The sequence below is a fragment of the Elephantulus edwardii genome, unplaced genomic scaffold (assembly GCF_000299155.1).
Source record: "Elephantulus edwardii isolate Elephantulus edwardi_28Jun2011 unplaced genomic scaffold, EleEdw1.0 scaffold00365, whole genome shotgun sequence".
NCBI classification, from domain to species: Eukaryota; Metazoa; Chordata; class Mammalia; order Macroscelidea; family Macroscelididae; genus Elephantulus; species Elephantulus edwardii.
In genome coordinates this window covers 269,896-292,083 of record NW_006400115.1, presented here as the reverse complement: position 1 = coordinate 292,083, position 22,188 = coordinate 269,896, and the positions used below count along the sequence as shown (strand labels likewise).

At 35.9% G+C, this 22,188-nt stretch overlaps 1 protein-coding gene across 1 annotated transcript in view; it reads right to left on the bottom strand.

The window, feature by feature from the left end:
- Positions 1–22,188, bottom strand: part of LOC102859961 (lysine-specific demethylase 6A-like) — a 230,183-nt gene that overhangs the window by 80,949 nt on the left and 127,046 nt on the right. The window contains 3 exon segments of the mRNA XM_006902075.1: positions 2,022–2,115; positions 13,874–13,908; positions 20,314–20,368. Coding sequence (XP_006902137.1) covers positions 2,022–2,115; positions 13,874–13,908; positions 20,314–20,368 — 184 coding nt within the window.

Genomic DNA, 22,188 nt, shown 5'->3' with positions numbered 1-22,188 from the left:
TGCAGTCCTTGACCCTCTGCAGCAGGTGCTTCAGGTCCTCCTCAGTTTCAGCAAGCAGGGTTGTGTCATCTGCATAACACAGATTGTTGATAGATCATCCACCAATCTTGACCCCACATTTCTCCTCATAGAGCCCAGCTTTACAGATAATCTGTTCTGCATATAGGTTGAAAAGGTATGGAGATAAGACGCATCCCTGGCTGCCCTTCCCAATTTTGAACCATGCAGTATTCCCCTGCTCTGTTATGACCACTGCCTCCTGGTCCAAGTATAGGTTTCTCATTAGCATGATCAAGTGTTCTGGAATTCTCATTCTTCTCAGAGTCAGGCACAGTTTGTTATGATCCACACAGTCAAACGCCTTTGCATAGTCATATTCCTTGCTTTCAGCTAAGATCCATCTAACATCAGCTACCTTAGTACCACGACCCCTTTTAAACCCAGCCTGAACTTCTGGCAGTTCTCTGCTGATGTGCTGTTCCAGTCGTTTTTGGATAATTTTCAGTAGAATCTTGCTTGCATGTGAAATCAATGAGATTGTTCTATAGTTTCCACACTCTGTTGGGTCACCTTTCTTTGGGATGGGAACAAATATAGATCTCTTCCAGTTAGTTCGCCAAGTGGTTCTCCAGATTTCTTGGCATATCTTGGTGAGCACATCCAGGGCAACATCTGTTATCTGAAATACTTCAATTGGTATACCATCTATTCCTGGAGCCTTAATTTTTGCCATTTCCTTCAAACCAGGCTGAACTTCTTTCATCACCATAGGCTCTTGCTAATATGTTGTTTCATGAAATTCTTCTGTGTCTGCCAATTCCTTTCACTACAGTGATTCAATATATTCTTTCCATCTTCTTTTAATACTTCCTGGATCATTTAATATTCTGCCTATAGCATCCTTGATTATAGCAACTTGAGGTTCGAGTTTGTTCTTCAGTTCCTTGAGCTTAAGAAATGTTGAACGAGTTTGGCCCTTCTGACTCCAACTCCCTGCACATTTCATTGTAATATTTTACTTTGTCATCCCATGGTGCCTTTTGAAATCTTCTATTCAACTCTTTATTATCTTGAATTCTTCCTTGTCCTTTGGCTTCTCTGTGCTCCAGTGCAATTTTCAGAGTCACTTCTGACATCCATTTTGGTCTTCTCTTCCTCTTCTGTCTTTGCAAGGACTGTTTGCACTCTTCCTGGATGATACCCTTGATATCCTCCCACAACTCATCTGGTGTTCAAGCTCATTAGTGTTCAAGGCCTCAAACCTGTTCCTGAGCTGGTTCTGAAATTCAGGTGGGATAGACTCAAAGTCATATTTTGGTTGCCTTGTATTTGGTTTAATTTTCCCCAACTTCAGCTTGAACTTGCATATGAGTAGTTGGTGGTCTGTTCCACAGTCAGCTCCTGGCCTAGTTTTCACAGCTGATATTGAGCTTCTCCAGCAGTTGTTTCCATAGATGTAATTGATCTGATTCCTATGCATACCATCAGGTGAAATCCAAGTATATAACAGGTCATATTAACCAGCAACTTTCCAGGAGGAAAATGAGGTAGTTGCTTTCTATAAAGATTTACAGACTCATAAACTCAACAGAAAGTTACCATGAGTCAAAATTGACTCAAAGGCAGCATGTTTATGTTTAGTTTGCACTAAGGAGTCCCTGGATGAACAAACTAGTTAATTTCGTCAGTTGCTAACCAAAAGGTTGAAGGCAAAAATCCACTCAGAAGAAAGGTGCTAATTCTCCTAAATAAGTCGCTAAAAAGGAACACAGCTCTACTGACACACATGTGATTTGGAAAAAGTAGAATCAACTTCGTAACAACTGATCAATTGCATGAAAAATTATACTGAGATGGTCATTGAGATAGATCATGCTCTAGAGGGAGTGGAAATATGATTAGTTCAGATGTACTCTATCAGCTCTACACAAAGGCATAAAAAGGAATAGAACACGTAAGCTACATTATTTGTCATTTGTTATAAGAAAAACACAATACACTAAGTGTATATTATTACTTACCTAACTGTTGTAAGATAGTAGCTTTTACATGTGCAGAAAGATTTTCTGTTTGCAAAAGTTTTTCATAAGCTTCCTTTGCAGAATGGTACTTCCTCTATAGAACAGAAATTTATAAGAAAATGACAATTTCATCTTTAACTATAAACAGGCTTAATTTTATAACAATGCATTGCTGATGCTGATTTGAATGAACTTTTCAAATAAAGAAGAAAACTAGAAACTAAAAGGAATTCCAAAGAACTAGCTCACATATTAAATTTATACATCACATAGAGTTATTTAAAAAATCTCCCACAAGTAATATTCAAAAGTACTACTATGCAGCACTCAGAAGCAACGATTTTGAAAAGTATTACATACCTTGGGAGAGACTGGAGAGCATTATGCTGAGTGAACTATCTCAGTCTCGTAAGGACACATACTACCTAAGACCATGATTGTAATAATAGAAGGTTAACTAGTAAAATATGTATAGGAACTCAAGGGAAGGAGGGGGCAGTGAAGGGGTAAAGGATAGATAGGAGTGAAATCACAGGGCTGCAAAGTTTGGTGGGTGGAGGGAAAAGGAGAAGCAAATGGGCGAAAAGACAGGGCAGTGATGGGTAAGGTCCAATGTCCAAAGGTGATTAATTTTATAAAACATAATGCACGAGAAAGAATGCATGAAACACAATGTGAATGAAGACTTGTGTGAAACATAATGTATATAAACTTTCTAGGCAAACTAATAATAATAAAATAAGTACTATTCCATTACTGATTGTTTCCTTAACACTACAGCTCAAGAATCTAATACTAGTAAAACTAACTTTTCTTTTTTAAATTTTTATTATTTTTGAGTGAGTGTACCGTCAAATCAGATCTGACTGTTACAGGAGGAGACTGTCCCTCCCTCCCCGGCAGAGCATCTGGTAGATTGGAACCGTGCACCTCTGGGATTGTAGTTGTAGCTCCTTGTCACTAGGCCACCAGAGCTCCACTAAAACTAACTTTTCTATTAAAAAGATATAACAACTCAACTCACTGAAGTTGAATAAAAACTACCTCATAAGTAGCCCTTCAGCAGATTTTCAATAAAATCACATGGGTGCAAATTAATCATCTTACTCCCTTGAAGCAGCTGGTGGATTAGAATTGCCTACCCTTAGATTGGCAATATGACTCCCTACCCACTAAGGACATCAGAGGTCCTTTTAAGAATGTGTCAAAGACAAGTAGTTAAACAGAAAAACTTACATACATACATAGAGGGCATAATTTTATTTGATAACATTAATGAAGCTAGTATAATCTTCCTGGAAATGCTTCTCAAGTTCCCAAACTACATGCTAAAAACAATTAACAAAGTTTAATGAAGTTAAAAAAAAAAAAGCTGTTCAATTAGAATTTTAAAAGATGTTATTTCTGGTACATAAAATATCTTCCACAAACACTTTTAAGATTTTAAATACACTGGATCTCAACAACCTTAGGTATCAGCCTTCAATTAACCTTAAAGAAATCAAACAAAGCAGTGGGAACGATGACCACAAACTCATTGTCAAGCCATAACTGTCCCACAGCTTGACCCTCCTATGCGATTTTGGAAGATATAAATCCCACAGAAGGATATTGTCCATCTTTCTGTATCATAATGACTGGTGAATGCAAAAGAGTAGAGAGATTAAGATTAGGTAGAAAGACAAAACTAGCTAAGTGAACCTCAAGCAAATAGTTTCAACCATGATTCAACATCAGTAAGTACTATTTGGAAGCCAGAGTGATGAGGTTTCACCTCACATACTTTGTGTGTGTTCCTAGGAGGGGCTATACTTTGGAGAAGGACATAGGAAGGTTAAGTGTGAAGGGTAGGTGAAGGAGAAGACGACCCTCAACTAGGTAGACTGAAACAGTGAATGCTGCAATGGACTCTAAAATATCAGAAAGTGTGAGGATGGCATCAGATAGAACAAGGCTCAGATCTTTTTTTCATAGGGTCACTATGAGTTGTACTTGACTTGATGGCACCTAACAATACCAACAAAAACATATTTCAGAAGAAATCTTAAGATTTTTGAGAAAATTAGGCTTATGTTTCCTCTGGAAAATATGATACATACAAAGAATATAAGAAAGAATACAAAGGCAGCAGTAAAAGAAGATGGAAGAAATGCACTATCACTGACTGTTGCAAGAAAAATTGGTTTATAATGAATCATTTCATGAAGTAGCATATGATGAAGACATAGTATTGTTGAAGAAAAGAAGTCACTTAAGGCATACTGAAGACACAGGCAAAAAATAAGGCCTAAAGAATTGATGTCTTTCAGTAACAGATGCCATCTTACACATGCTCACTAGTGTCTACAAATAAATATGGAAAACAATTAGCTGGCCAAATGACCAGAAAAGATTCCTATTTTTTCCCAACCCCAAAACAGTGATCCAAGAAGGTGGAAATTATTTAGCAATATCATATGAAAGGAAAATCTTGCTAAAAACTGCCACAAGTTCAAACTGGATTCAGAAGATGATATGGCAACAGACATACCATTACTGATGTAAGATGATTCTTGGATGAAAGCAGTAACAGAAAGAGGTTTACTTGTGCTTTAATGACTAGGCAAAGGAATTTCACTGTGTGGATCATAACAAATTACAGTTAACACTGAGAAGAATGGGCATCCCAGAATACTTAAGTGTACTCATGCGAAATCTATTCACAGACCAAAACGAAGCTGTCCAACTACAAAACAAGGGAATACCATTAAGTTTAAAATCAGAAAAGCTGTGTGTCACCATTATTATCTTTATCTATACTTATTCAATCTGCATGTTAAATAAATCATACAAGAAGCTGGACAATATGTCAAAATTGGAAGATCACTCATTAATGATCTCCATTATCCATAAGACACAACCTTGCTTGCAGAAAGTGAAAGAGACTTGAAGCACTTACTGCAGAATATCAGACTACATACACCCTTCAATATATAAGTTATTTCTCACCAACAATAAAAAAAATTCTTACTGCTGAACCACAACATGACAGATGCAAAAAAAGATTGAAGTTGTCAATAACTTCTTGTACTTGGATCAATAATTAACGCCAATGGTAATACTAGTCAAAAATTTGTTTCATTGGCAAAATCTGTTTTCAAAGACTCCTCCAAAATTCTAACGAGCAATGGTGCCAGTTTAAAAACTAACATGCACTTGATCCCAGACATGACATCTCTTATTGTTTCACTGCATCTAAAGATGGACAATTAATATAGAGGACAGAAGAGATGCCTTTTGGTTGTGGTAAAACTTGAAGTTATACTGAATTAAAAGTTGAGGTAAGTATTGAATATACCATGGACTGCCAAAACTGCATACAAGTCTGTTTTGAAGGAAGGACAAACAGAATACTATTTAGAAGCAAAGGTAGTAAACCTTCATATTACTTGTTTTGAACATATTTTCAGAAGGAAACAGTCCTTGGAGAGATATCATATTGAGAAAGGTTGAGGGCCAGCAAAAGAGAGGAAGACCCTCAACTAGATAGATTAACACATTGACTTGAGCAAGACAGTTTATAAGGATGTCCTAGGATTGGGTAAGTTCAGATCTCTTGTTCATAGAATTGTGTGAGTCATAGCCAACTTGACGGCACCCAACAACATCATTCAACCATATCAATAAACATATCCACGATAAATTGAGTAGACACTCCAGATTGCCAGATTTATAAGACCAAAAACCATGACACAGGTAAGAGATGCAATTAAAATATAAAGATAAAATGTTGACTGAAAATAAAAGATGGATACCAAACAAAAAGCAAGCTTTACGAAGGGGAAATGTGAGGTCTGGGAGTGCTGTGCCTCCCATTTCATTTTTGTTTTTAAGAAGTGTCTGCTAAAAAAAAAAAAAATGTCTGCTTATTCGGGTTATCTTTCCTCTCCAAATAAACGTAACAATTCCCTTGAAAAATGAATTTGGTATCTGTATTAGGATTGCATTGAACATATAGATTGCTTTTGGTAGGATGGTCATTTTTACAATATTCTGTCTTCCTATCCATGAACAGGACACCTTTTCCCATTTATTTACGTATTTTATTGCATCTCATAGAAATGCTTTGTAGTTTTCTTTTCATAGGCCTTTTGTGTCTCTAGTTAGGTTTACTCCCAAGTATCTCAATCTGTGGTTGGCTATTGTAAATGGTATTGCTTTCTTGGTTTCTGTCTCTTAGTTACAGCAGAAGAATCTTGTTGAGTTTTGGATACTGCTCTTGTATCTTGCCACTGTTTTAAACTGGTCTACTGTTGCAGCACAGCTTTTTACTAGTAGACCATTAGAGTTCCCTACCTCTATTTTCTATTAACTCTACAACTAATTGATATCTATATATATAAATATAGATATAGATAGATAGATAGATAGATAGATAGATAGATAGATACATAGATATATAGATATATCTCCCCCATGGATACTGTGCTCAAGTACTAGATTGCTAAACAAAAGGTTGACTCTTGGAACCAACCCAAAGGTTTCATGGTGAGAAAGGTCAGCAAAAGAGAGGAAGATCTTTATTGAAATGGACTGACAAAGTGATAACAACAATTGGACTTTGAACCTGGCAGAGACTGTAATGATGGAGTAGGAGAGGGATAAGGTTCCAACCTGTTGTTCCCTGGGTTGCTATAGTCCTGAAACAACAATAAATGCTACCTTGGACCAAGATAGGGGAAATATTACAACCTTTCTAACCCTATAAGACTGGGTCAGTATGAATCAGAATTAACTCACAGCACACTGTAAGAACAATTACTAAAACTTCAGAATATCAAAGCAAACATCATATCCCAGGTATGAAATACCCAGCAGAGCCCTGCAAAAGAATTCTTTCATTTTTGAATTGAAATAAGATTTCTCACTTATAATCAGGAGAGAATAAAATAAATGAATGGGACCTTCTAAGAATAAAGTCACTATGCACATTAAAAAAAACTACAACAGGGTAAAAAAGGAAAGCCACAGACTGGGAAAAAAATTTTGATAATCACATGTCTGATAAGGAACTTATATATAGAATTTATAGAATACTCCAGTACCTCAACAAGATAAACAATCCAATTGCAAAATGGGCACAGGATATAAAGACACTTCACCAAAGACATTCAGAGGGCGAACAAACACATGAAGAAAAGTTTAAAATCTTTAGCTCTGAGATGCAAATCCAAACAACTATGAGATATTATATCACACCAGTAGCAATCACAAATTTCAAAAGGACAGCAAACAACAAACACTGACGAGGTTGTAGAGAAACTGGACCCCTTATTCACTGGTGGTGGGAGTTTAAATAGTGCAAACACTCTGGAAGGCAGTATGCCACTTTCTCAAAAAGTTGGAAATAGAAATACCATTTGATCCAGCAATTCCACTAATGTGAATATACCCTAAAGAAACGAGAACTTCCACCCAAACATGTACACCTATGTTTACTGCTGCTTTGTTCAGAACAGGAAATAGATGGAAGCAACCCAAGTGCCCATCTATCAAATGGATAAAGAAGCTGTGGTATAATCACAATGGAATACTACACAGCACTGAAAAATAGGCACTCATAAAATATTATACTTTATGCTGAGTGAAATATCTCAGTCACAAAAGAATATTACATAATGCCGCTATTATAAAACTGGACTGACATGAGAGTTGGGGGGAAACTAAGAAAATAGGACACAAATAATGAACACAACATTGAAATAGATGAGGGAAAGAAAATGTTTAAAAGGTATATGATTAGGTATTATTTGTATGATAACAGAATAAGAGGTACATAACAAAGTGGACTGGGGATCGGGGGAGGGAAGAAATGAAATAATTTTTTAAATTATTTATATTTATTTTATTATTTGTTTTTGTGTGTGTGTACTGTCAAATCAGATCTGACTGGTACAGGAAGAGATTGCCCCTCCGTCTCCAGCAGAGTATCTGGTGGATTCGAACCTCATTCCTCTGGGATTGCAATGCAGCTTCTTGCCACTAGGCCACCAGAGCTCCCTTAAAATGAAATAATTTTTAAAGAGAAAAGTGAACTAGGGGTAGGTGGAAAATGTGCAACAATGAATGAAAGAAAATCCAACTTTTCTTTAAAATTTTGTTAAAATATCAATAAAAATAAAACTTAAAAAAAGAAAAATAAGATTTATCTATGTGGGGGAAAAAATCCTTTTTAAGTAGAAACTTTTGTATTCCCTCCCTGACATCCTGCATGTGTGTGTGTGTGTGTGTTACTTAGTATCTATCACAATTCTCTACTAAACACCTTTGTACCTTTGTACTTTATGAGGATGACATTACAAGACTAAGTAATAGTAAACTTGTGTCAGATTTGGTCACTGGAAATCATACTCTGACATGGCAATTTCAAGTTTGTTCTTGCACCCTTTTTTTAAATACTCTTAACATTTTTAAAGTACATTATTACGTTCTGCCATCAGAAGATGTTACAGAGTTCATTTTATATTGTCCCCAGAATCTCCTTAAGATATTGGAAGTTCTGGGGCAGCTATTGCCGCCAGTTTAGAGCCTGTGTCAGGAAAAGGAAGTCTTACTCATAAACAGTGCCACCCAATGGTAATAAAGGAGGTCAGAATTGCTTCCACTGTGGAAAGCTGGGCCACTTGTGTCACAGCGAGAGCCACAGATAGGCAAGGGAGTAGAGAGGAAGCTCCCACTCACTTGCTTTAAGTGTGGGTTTGAAGGACACTTGGCCAAGGATGGCCCACATCAGGTTCTCGTGGCTGACAGGACTGACAGGTCCCAGCTCCCAGCTGAAAACAAAGGAGGAAGCTTCAACGATTTAGATCCTCCCAGAAGAGCTGTGGGTGAGCATTAACATTACTGGTAAGTATATTCATTTTCTCCTGGGCACAAGAGCCAATTATTTGGTCCTAAAAGCCTTCTGAGGTCCTAGCTCTTCTAACTATTTCTTAGTTGCTGGAACTGATGGAAAACCTCATAAGCAGTTCCTTACTTTACCTCTGCCTTGCATGCGGACTTCCAAGTTGTAAAACAACCCAGTGGTAGATGGAATAGGTCGAGGACTTAAGAACAATAAATGACATAGTTGAGCCTCTATATCTTGTGGTTCCTAACCTTTATACTATAATAAACAAAGTGTTAGTCAATAAGCCTTTTATTTTAAGAACTACCTTCCCTCTGTAACTTGATTTGTGCCACTGTTAGAACCTCTACTTCGAATATTATTGCTTTTAATTTCTGACTCATGTAACTTGTTAAATTTGTGTCTTCTAGGCAGCAACAGTTCCATGATACATCTTCAACGATATGAACATGTATGGCTAAGCACAACTGATAACAGTGCATCTAAATTCCAAAATCAATCTCCACAGTAGTCTACGTGTTTCCTATTGTCAAAGGGGCCCTTTAGAGTAGTGAGAGAAGATCTTCACTCTGAAACCTACAGCATCCCTTTTCAGCAGGAAGTAGCTAAGAGAAAGCGCCGTCCCCTTTTCCTTATGAATCAGGGTGAAATCTCTCTCAGGAAGGAGTGATAGGGAATGGCAAAGGACACACTGACAAAGGAGACTAATCAGAACTGGCTTTGACAAGCATTGTGGCAATGGGACAATTCAAACAGACTTTCAAGGGGGGAAAAAAGAGGAACAAACTGGGATGGGGGGTAGAGAAAATACTGCAACAAGGAATGAACAGAAATCCAAAATCTCTGTATGTTCAATAAAATAAAGTTTAATAAAAATTTAAAAAAATATACTGGAAGTTCATTTTACTAAACCTGGTATTTAAAAACCAAGACTTATGTGTTCACTACTACTCTCTCTGTCATTACCATCAAGTTGTAACCAACCCAGTTGACATTCCATAGGGTTTTTAGAGGCTGTAAGGGAAATGCTCGCCAGTACTTCTTGGAACTCTAGTGGCTTATTGGTAAGGGAACTGGACTGTCAATGCAAAGGTTCACAATTAGAATCCACCAGCTGCTCCAAGGAAAAAAGATGGGTAAACTCCTCCTGTGCAATGTACTGCCTCTGAAGATGCCATAGGGTCAGCTATAGGTCAGTTTCAACTTGATAGTACTCAATAACATTTACTCTGAGAGCGAGTTTTAATGGCTTAGTGTTAAGGAGTTACATTGCCGATCAAAATGCAAGTGGTTTGAATCCACCGTTTGAGCACTTGAGAAAGATGGGCAGTCTCCTCTAATGGTATTTACAGTCTCTGAAAACCCACTGGGGTGTCAGCTATGAATTGGTTCCAAACTGACAGTACACAACAAGAACTACAGGAATAGATAAACAGCTCTGATGGTCTAATGGTAAAAAAGCTCTTCTGAGAGAGAAACATGGGAAATCTCCTCTCAGGAGATTTAAAGCCTCTGCTAATTTCAATTCGACAGCACACAACCACCAATGCTTCTAGGTTCTCCCTGCAAATATATTTATGTACATACAAACATTCACATGTTTCTGACCCATATTTATTTCTCTAGATTCACTTTTTACTTTTGATTCTAAAAAGTTCAGTCCACACTGATACCTCCAATTACAAACAATTCCATCTAGCCTTTTACTTTTGTTACAATAAGAAATCTGGTTCCTATTTTACACATTAGATTGACTTAATTTATCTCTAAGATTTCCATAAAGTAGTTATGCTGCTGTTGTGTACCACTGAGTCAGAACCGACCCATAGCTGACCCTCTGGTGAATTTTTCAGAGACAGTAATCACATAGGTGGATCCTTCTCCCGCAGATCAGCTGGTGGATTTGAACCACATACCTTTGGGATTGCAGCACAGCTTCTTATCACTAGGCCACCAATGCTCCCCTAAGTAGTTATGGAATTTTTAATTAATATCCACATGAAAAACTATTTATTTACAGTTCTTTTTTTAGTTAAACACGGTTCTCTTCTTCTGAGTGGTTGTTATTAATTTAAAATATAATCAGACTTCCTGCTTACCTTATTCTATTTTGGCTTGGCCTACATTCTAGCCTAATTATTCAACTTATTTTGGCATAGATGAGACATAGTTTCTAAGCATCAGAACTAAACAAAAATTATATACGCAAGAGACTTTTCACTCCTTTATCATTTCAATGTCTTGGACATAATATCATTATTTTCTGATTTATGGTTTTTATAATTTCTTTGGTACTAATGGTGAATATTTTTTTTCTTTGCATGCTTTGATCCTCTAGTATCCCCTTTTTCTTTCTACAAGGGTCAAGTGCTGTAGAGACTTTTTTATACTTATTTCCAACTAACAGCATAAAATTACAAAATTCCTAGGAATGTAGCCAATGAAGCTCAACATCAAGAAAATAAAGACTCTCACCACTTGGCCAATTGGCAGCATTATGACAGTCGGTGAAGATCCAGAGATTGTTCACAGCTTTAGTTTGCTTGGCTCCACAATCAACAATCTTGGTACCAGCAGTCAGGAAAACAAAAGACCAACTGCATTGGACAAGTCTGCTGTCACGGACCTCTCCCAAGTACTGAAGAGCAATGGCATCAGTATGGAGACTAAGGTGCACCTAATCCAAGACATAGTCTTTTTGACTATAGCATTTTGAAGAGATTCCAGGCAGCAGACTTGCCCAGGACTAGTAGTATCAAGGGTATTGACTGCTGATGCAAACAAGATGAAATCACTGACACCTTGAATTCTTTCTTCATCAATCACACTGACTGTTGGGTCTACAGTGAGGACCCTTTCTTTACTTCATGTTGTGATATAATTTAAACAAAAAGCTGTAGTCCTTTATGTTCTGCAGCAACCATTTCATATCCTCCTCACTTTCAGCAATCAAAAAACCAAAAAAATCAAAAAACAACAAAAAAAAAGTTGTGACATCTGTATTACGCAGGTAGTTGATTAGTATTTCTCCAATAGTGATGCCACATTCTTCTTCACAGAGTCCAGATTTGCATATTATTCAGCATACAACTGAATTTAAGTATGGAGAAAGAATACAACTCTGATGCACACCCTTGCTCCATTTGCACAATAGCTTCTTGGTCTAGGTATAGATTCTATATGAGCACAATTAAATGCTCTGGGATTCCCATTCTTCTCAATGTTAGTGTTCCTTTTCATAGTTAGAATTTTTTTTTATTTTAAACAAAAAGTTTTATTTTCATTCTTTCACTTGGTCTTCACAGAAAACAAATTTTTATATTAAAAAATAATTATTCATTTCTTTAATTTCACCAAAGTGAAAGAAAAACACCATCTCAGAATAGTTAATACCAGTAGATATAAAAATATTTCTTTCTAGTTATTTATAAAAACAATAATGTATGAAAGATAAAAACAGCTTACTAAATATGTTAGCATCTTTGCATTCTAAAAATTTATCAAATTACAAGCTACTGTAATAAAGAGAAGGGGGAGGAAGCAGAAATATATAAAATAAGGCACAGAAATATGAGAAACAAGGCCTCCTTTTTTGTCTTTTAAAAATTATAATCTCAATCTTAAAATGCTGTATATATTGTAAGACATATACATACACATAGCACCATCTTCAATTGATTTCATCACTGAAATTAAGTCATTAAGGACGCAGCCCAAATACTTCCTACTTACAGAGAACTTTCATTAACCATTCCAAATAAATTACCTTTCCAGTTTTAACATTTAACTATGGAAATTTTAAAACAGTAAAGTACAAACAGAAGTCCTGTACATTCAACATCCTTTTCAATAATTTTCAAGTCATGGATCTTATTTCAGCCACTCACTCTCCACCCAGTTACTGAACTTATTTACTTATTGAAGTCTATGTTTCTCATCCTTATACATCATTCTGAAGCAAATTCCAGGAACCTTATCATTTGTTTTGTAAATGGTTCTCAAATAGAGATTTCAAAAATAGCTTAAAAAAATATAAACACAGGTAGAAACTGTAACAATAATTATTTGATAATAAACATCCAATGAGTGCTGAAATATACAAATTGTCTATTATATTGATTTTTATAGGTGATTTGACTTGGGACCCAATAAGATCCAAAAAATGAAATTTGCCCATGAAGGCTTTTCTTTTAATATATATATGATAAACTGTAATACTCCTATTCTATTAAAATTTACTTATAAATGGATTATTTGTTCTACAGTATCTTCACTTTGGTGTTTTTTTTTTTAAATTTAATTTTATACTGGCTTATAAAGTTCATATATCTTCAATCCATATTATCCTTGTACCCCTACGCAGTTGTGTAGTAAATTGCTTTTTCCCCTTAAATTAGAATAACCTACTTTTCATTGTCATACCGATTTCCACTTGCCTTAACAATAACACTAAACAAATTAAATTTCTATGCACAGTCCACCCAAAGGTACGTGATTCTAATTCAATACCTACTCTACAGGAGAAAAATAGGGACTCAGAAGACATTCTGGAGGTCCACTAAGTTATGATTTTAAAGTACAAAACAAAGATAACATACATATAATATGTAAGAATTTCAAATTCCTTCATATTTCTAATAATAACAATCATGTTTCTGTAAGGAAAGTCTTGGCCGTAAATAAAATACTAAGTACATGTAATCATGTTCATAACTCCATTGAATTATGTGTACAAATCAGTTTTCATTAAAGAACTGATGTTCTTTATAAGCAACATGTTTTATTTATGATGTTCTTTATGAATGATGTTAATGATGGCCACATTTAGTGAATAAAATACAAAGTATAAGTAATAAGTTATGTTCAGAACACCATTGTATGACATGTACAATTTTGTTCTCATCAAAGCATAACATGAATGATGGCGCATTTTTAGTTTTAAACAGGGTTAAGTTAAAACACTTACCTGGGTTTCATATAAATGGGCTATGTGAAATCGAACTGCAAAAGATGATGGCAAAATACACATTTATTCATGTTAGGTCATTATCAAATAAACTTTCTACTAATATTATATAGCAAGTAAGTATACTTATTAAAAAATTCACAGTGACAACATTAAGAAAATAAAGGAAATCCTTAACATCTATACATTTCTATGCACTGTATTTAAAACTGAGTTACAAGCTAAAAACACATAGATGGAGTCCAGATATTTCAATATCACAATATATATTGTTCAATATGAATTCTGTCTACCTGGATGTAACAGTTGGATTTCTAGCAATGTACATCTTTAAATAAAATCTGAAAAATATTTCTGTACAAATCTTAGAAGGTCTACAGTCTCAAAAAAAACATGCACCATGAACTAATTTATTTAAGAGGATAAAAACAGATTCCATATCACAGACTTTAGTTTAAGATTATATAAACTAGGACAAGGCTTGCACAGTTCCACTCTAAGAAAGACTGTGATGTCATTAATACAGACCAGTATTGAGAACAGCAGAAATGTATGTCATAAATTTTCTGACACAAAACTATATTCTCAGAAATAAAACCTAATGAAATACATAATGAACTTTGAAATCAAAATTATATCTCTTCATAGTTCCATATGATAAATTATGAAATCAGACTGAGGCAGAATGAAAATTATCATCTAAAGGTGAAAATCAAACTCACAAACTACTTCTATTAAAAACCACATAAAAATATAACAAATTAACTGATTACCCTACAGTCAGAACCAACTCATAGTTCACCCATGGAAGTTTCAGAGGCTATAAATAACATGGGAAGAGGCAGTCTATCTTTCTCCCTCACCCAGTAGGCATCCATGTACTAAAATATCTTCCTGATATCTACATTAGTTTTCTTTTTTGCCCCCAACATAGTACTCCTTGGTAACTTTAGTCCAAAGACTGTCTTCTTACATTTTCGGAGAAAGATGGAGTTCTTTGCATCTACATTTGTTTATTGTTTTAGCCCAACATAATCTTCCTTGGTAACTTTAGTTTTTCTTGTATTTTTGGATAAAGATGGGTTGGGGGGTTGGGGGTTTGTATCTACACTGGTTCTCTTTTACTCCCAATGTAGTCCTCCTTGGACACTTTAGTCCAAATCGTTTCTCCTTATAAAGATTGGGTTCTGTGTTGTTAAGTTATTAATAGGGGTAGGAAGATTAGTATTTAATAGCATCTTGTTATCACAACAAATCTCAATTCTTACATAGATGTAAGGAAAAGATCTTTAGTTCATTACTAAATCCAGTGTGCATGTCAAGTCCTAAAAATTCCCTTTAAAAAAGAGCATTAGTCTACTAAAAAAAAAACAAACCTCAATCTGACATCCCTAAATTTGGTTAACATTTTATCAAATATTTCCAAATAAGGTCTTGAAAGAAAACATTATTTAAAAATAAGTACATTTAGACTCAGTTTAAGAAAAAAATAAAGTTTTCCCTAAGGGGCAATCATATTCCTATAAGAGAAAATTTTTTATCACAGTGCTTTTTTCCCCCCCAAAATACAATTGAAATTAATCTTTGACTAGCTCAAAAAGTTGCAAGTATACTAATTTTTTAAAAAAGTACACACTTAAATTGTTCCATAAAAGAAAGGTCTCATGTGCACTATTTTTTTTTTTAAATATCACCTTTTTCCCTGTGCACTTTTACCCTTTGTCTTATAAGGTAGCATGGGAAAATTTCAAAGAACAGTCACACCCATTATATCTCAGTTACTGTGTCAATCCATCTCATCTGTGGTCTTCCTGTAATGTGTGACAGAGATTCAAAATCCTTGCCTCCAAGGAGGAGCCTGATTTCACCCTCTTTAGGATGAATTTATTTGTTCTTTTGGCAATCCATGGCATATTCAATATAACTCTTCTCTCCAGCATCACAATTCATGAATTTTTCTGTCATCTTTGGTCACTTTCCAGTTCTCTGATGCACAGCAAGTAATTGCAAAGACTATGGCCTGAATCAGGCGTACCTTCGTGTCCAGACTGACTTCACTGCTCTTCAGCACTTTTGAGAAGACCCTGACAGCACTTTCCAAGAGCAATTGCTCTTTTGATTTCTTTTTTTGCTCTTTTGATTTCTTGACTGCTAGTGCCAAGTGTGTGGAGTCAAGCAAGCTGAAATTATTAACAATCTCAATCTCTTCTCCATCTATCGTGGTGCTGCTAATTGCCCCAGTGGTGAGAATCTTTGTCTTCTTGATGTTGAGTTTCAATCCATATGGAAGTAGGATCTTCTGGGGCAAATGCTTCAGAACCTCCTCAGTTTCTGCAAGCAAGGCTATACCATCTCCATTTAAAAAAGTTGTTGATAAGTCTTCCTCCAATCTTGATTTCACATTTCTTCTCATAAAGTCCCACCTCCTGAATGATCTTTTTCACATATAGATTTAAAATGTATGGAGACAGGATATATCCTTGACACATTTCTTTCCTGATTTTGTAACATGCAGTGTTTCCTTGCTCTATTCTCAGGACTGTTTCCTGGTCCAAGCATAGGTTTCACATAGGCACAATCAATTGTTCTGGTATTCCTATTCTTCTCAAGGGTAGCCACAATTTGTTGTGATCCACACAAACCTCTGCATAGTCAATGAAACAGATAAACATTCCTCTAGTACTCCCTGCTTTCAGGGAAGATCCATCTGACATTGGTGCTAGTATCTCTGGTACCACGGCTTCTTCTAAAGCCAGCCTAAATTTCTGGTAGTTCTTTGTGAATGTACTCTTCCAGTTGTTTTTGGATAATCTTCGGCAGGATTTTGCTTGTGTGTGTTATCAGTGATAATGTTTGATGATTTTCACACTCCGTCGGATCATCCCTTTTTTGAAATGGGAACAAACAGAGATCTCTTCCAGTCAGCTAGACAGGTAGTTGTCCTTCAGATTTCTTAACACAACTTGGTGAGTGTGTCCAGGCAGCATCTGTTTGTTGAAATATGGCAATTGGTATTCCATAAACTGCTGGTGCCTTGTTCTTTGCCAACTCCTTAAGAGCAGCTTGAATTTCCTCCTTTATTGCCACTTGTTCATGAAATTTTTCTATGTTAGCAAATTCCATTTTTAAAAATTGGTTTGCTTACAAAGTTAGTATGCACAGTGTTTCACAGTACTCTTTATTCACATTGTGTTTAATACAATCATTCTCATGCATTATGTTTTATAAAACTAATTGACCATTGTACCTTGCCTGTCTATTTTTTTTTTAACTTGTCCTGTCTTTACCCCAAGATCCTTCCCCTTTCTCCTTGTCCTCCTCTCCCTATCAAACTCTGCAGCCTTGTGGTTTTGCCCCTACCTATGCTCACTTCTCCAGACTCACAGTTCCCTCCCACTTTAGATGCCATACATGTTTTAATAGTTATCCTTCTATTTTTATAATAGTGGTCTTATGCCCTATTTGTCCTTATGAAACTGCATTAGTTCACTGAGAATAATGCTCTCCAGCCTCTCCCAAGTTAAATAGTATTTTTAGACTCTTTTTTGGTAAAGTGACTCTGTGTATTCCTTCTGTCTTCTTTATATGCTTCCTGGACCATTCAATATTCTGCCCATAGCATTCTTAACTATTGTAACTTGAGGCTTGAATAAGTGATATTTTTTTTAAAACCCAAAGACAAATATTATATAAAAAATTTAAAAATACAGAGAATTCTAGTGTAAAGAAATACTCAAGTACTAGGCTCTAATAAAAGAGCTTGGGTTTCTTCCCAAGATACAAAATAGGTCCTCTACACTTGTGTAAGTGGTAAGAAGCTGTACTGTTAACAAAAAGGAAGGCAGTTCGAATCCACCAGATACTCCATGAGAGAAAGAGAGGCAATCTTGTCCTATGCAATTTACTGCCACTGAAAATGCGCTGAAGGGTCACCTATGAGTCAGTCCCTACTTTAATAGTTGTTATTGGTCTGTGAGATATGAGTCATTATCACAGCTATCCAATAATTAGGTAGACGAACATCAAATCAACTAAAATATAATATATTAAAGTCTGTAAATAATTCATGTGTTTCCTCATTATGAATAACCAATCCAGGAGAGCTCTGGTGGCCTAGTGGCAAGAAGCTGCACTGCAATCCCAGTGGTGCACAGTTCGAATCTACCAGATGCTCTGCTGAAGAAGGAGGGATAATCTCCTCCTATACCAGTCAGGTCTGATTTAATGGTACACACACACACACACACACACACACAAAAAAAAAATAATAATAATAATAATAATAATAATAATAATAATAATAAAGGAATAACCAATTTAACGGTACACACACACAAAAATAATAATAATAATAAAAAAGGAATAACCAATCCATTAACACTGGAAGTCTCAATACACTCCTTAGTCATAGACAATATAGGACACTAGTCACTGTCTACTATGTCTCTTTTTAATAAATAAGAAAAAGGCAGGCATATTGATTTGAAAATATATTCATGATAATTCAAAGAATATTTTTCAAATTCAACATGAAAATTTCCCAATTTGTGGCACTCCTTTTAGATATGTTTCCTTTTAATAGTAATATTGAGATTAACCTTAATTCGGATAAAATATTCACCAAAATACTTTTGTGACATTTACAAAACATCAACAAGAAGTTATCATAAAAATTAACAAATAGGGGGTGGGGTGGGCAGGGAGAAAGTACAACAATGAATGAATGGAAATTCAAAATCTCTGTAAATGTTCATTAAAATTAATAAAATAAAATAGAAAATTTTTAAATTAAAAAAAATTAACAAATACCTACCAAGTTGAAGTATCAGATGGTACTATATTCAATGAAAATCAGTGATTTTCATATGTACAAGAAGTACTTTCAAGTATATGAAGTATAAATCAACACTCATTATAAAGTAAATAAAAAAGTTAAAATTTTCTTTCAAATACAGCTTCTTCTATGGTGTTGTCATATAAGCATGATTCATGGCGATCCTAAGAATCCCATCCTATCCTATGCCATCCTCATCTGATATACTTAAGGCTATTGCTGCCAACTGTGTCAATCAATCTCGTAAAGGTTCTTCCTCTTTGGCTAACCTTTGCAAGCATGATGTACCTTTCCAGGAATAGCCCCAATATGTCTGAATTAGATGAAGCGTTGCCATTCTTGCCTCTAAGGAGCACTCTAGCTGCATCTTCTTCAAGACAGATTGCTTGGCTTTTTGGCACTCCATGGGATATTTTGTTCTCTTCGCCAATACCACAACTCAAAGGTGTCACTTAATTAATTTGTTATCCTTATTCATTAACCAGTTCTCAGATGCACAGCAAGTAACTGAAAAGATCACGGCCAGAACAAAGAGAATTTCAAAGTGCTCAGTACACTGGAGAGATGATTGCAATATGTCTTTTGATTTCTTGACTGCTTGTGCCAAGGGTGTTGACTATGGGTCATTCAAGGTTAAAACACTGAAAATTTAAATCTTTTCTCCATCTATCATGATGTTGCTTATCAGCCCAGCGTTAAGGGTATTTTCCTTCTTAATGTTGAGATGTAATCCACACTGAATGCTGTATCCTTTGATCTTCTGCAGAAAGTGCTTCAAGTTCTCCTCACTTTCAATAAAGTCCTCTCATGTGCATACCATAGGTTGTTTAAGTCTTCCTCATATCCTGATGCCACTTAGAAACTTTAAAATACTGCTGCATTTTGCTACGCTCTCAATATTCAGTCTGCCATCACAATGATTAGTAAAAAACTGAATTTTTTATAAAAAATTTATAGTAAAAAATGAACATTTTCTCAAAAATTGCCTTGAAAAAGACAATGCCCTAATTAGTCTGTTGTTTATGACAATTTAATTCATGTTATGTCTTAATCCCAGTTCCTAACATATCTATTCATAGTCAAAACTCTAGAGCATTTTCTTCCTATCTTTTTTTTATTACAGAGCTCTGATGGCTTAAATATAAGAAACTGTGCTGGCAGCCTGAAGGTATGTGTTTTAAATCCACCAGTTGCTCCATGAGAGAAAAATGGGATTAAACTGTCTCTCAAAACTCACTAGAGGATCAACAAACTACATTACAAAACCAACATTACTTTCTTAAGCAGGTATTATTTCTAAACATGAGACTACCTTTCACTTGAAATAACTGTGTACCAATTAAAAAAACAAATAATTCATAGAAAACTCAACTTGTAACAAAAACCCCTACAACTTGTAATTGTCAAATTTTTTTTTTTAATCTTTTTCTTTTCGGAGAGGGGAGCGAACTGGTAATTATCAAAATTCTTAATGTGACATTTTCCTTAAATGACATAGAAACCAATTCAAAGTTTGCAAAACCTTCCACAGGAATTATCAATAATGCCATTCTCTCTCATGTTATATCTTAATATACGTAGAAAACTGTAGAACCTTAATACTTACTTTCAGCATTGGACAACGTGCAGGAATTACAATCAACCAAAGCTAACTGAAGATGCTGTAAAAGGAATATAAAGAACTAAATTTAGAGTCACTGTAAATTTAATACAAATACTAAAATTGTACTTTATCAGATTATTCACCTGTAATAATATAAAAGCCTTCTCAAAAAAAAAGTGTTAACATGTTGTTGTTGTGTTACGTGCCTTCAAGTCGCTTGTACCCTATGTACAACAGCCCTAAACACTTCTCTATCCTCTGCCAATCGCACTGCCTCCGACCCACCCATCCCAATTACCCCAGTCACTGAATCAATCCACCTCGTAGAGGGTCTTCCCCTCTTGAGCGGTACCTCCACCCTCCTAAGTATGATGTCCCTCTCCAAGGACCGGTCCCTCCTTACATGTCCAAAGGATGTTAGGCGAAGGCTCAGAATCCTTGCCTCCAAGAAGCAGCCCGGTTTAACCCTCTCCAGGATGAATCTGTTTGTTTTCTTGGCAGTCCATGGTACATTCAATACTCTTCTCCAACACCAAAGCTCAAAGGAATCAATTCTCCTTCTATCCTCCCTAATCACTGTCCAACTCTCATGCGTAACAAGAGATTGCAAAGACCATGGACTGTAGCAGATGCACCTTAGTCTCCAGAGTAACACCACTGCCCTTCAGTACTTTGGAGAGGTCTTTATCAGCAGACTTTCCCATCGCAATATGTCTTTTAATTTCCTGCCTGCTGATGCCAAGAGTGTTGACTATGGACCCAAGCAGACTAAAGCTGTGTACAATCTCAATCTCTTCACCATCCATCCTGATGCTGCCAACTGGTCTAGTGGTGAGAAACTTTGTCTTCTTGATATTGAGCCTCAATCCATACCGAAAGCTGCAGTCCTTGACCGTCTGCAGCAAGCATTTCAGGTCCTCCTCCCTTTCAGCAAGCATGGTTGTGTCATCTGCATAACGCAGACTGTTGACAGATCTTCCACCAATCCTAACGCCACACTTCTTCTCATAGAGAACAGCCTCCCAGATAATCTGTTCTGCATACAGGTTGAAAGGTATGGAGACAGGACACATCCCTGGTGTACGCCCTTCCCAATTTTGAACCATGCAATGTTTCCTTGCTCTGTTCTGACGACTGCCTCTTGGTCCAAAGTATAGGTATCACATGAGAACAATCAAGTGTTCTGGGATTCCCATTCTTCTCAGAGTCAGCCACAGTTTGTTATGATGCACACAGTCAAATGCCTTTGCATAATCAATGAAACACAGATAGACATTCTTCTGGTATTCCCTACTTTCAGCTAAGATCCATCTAACATCAGCTACAATATCCCTAGTACCACGACCCCTTCTCAACCCAACCTGGACTTCTGGCAGTTCTGTGCTGATGTGCTTCTCCAGTCATTTTTTTATAATCTTCAGTAGAATCTTGCTTGCATGTGAAATCAATGATACTGTTCTATAGTTTCCACACTCTGCTGGGTAACCCTTCTTTGGAATGGAAACAAATATAGATCTCTTCCAATCCGTTGGCCAAGTAAGTGGTTGTTCTCCAGATTTCTTGGTACAACTTGAGCACCTCCAGGGCAGCATCTGTTAGTTGAAATACATCAATTGTTATACCATCTATTCCTGGGGCCTTATTTTTTGCTATTTTCTTCAAAGCAGCTTGAACTTCTTCCTTTATCACCACAAGCTCTTGCTCATGTGTTGTTTCATTATATTCTTCTGTGTCTGCCAATTCTTTTCAATACAGTGTTAACATAGGACACTCAAATATACCACAAATTACTCAGTTATATGTGGCATAAAAATTAATACTAAGTACATGAAAAAATCAATAAGGCAATTTTGATGTAAATATTTCTTTTTAAAATAT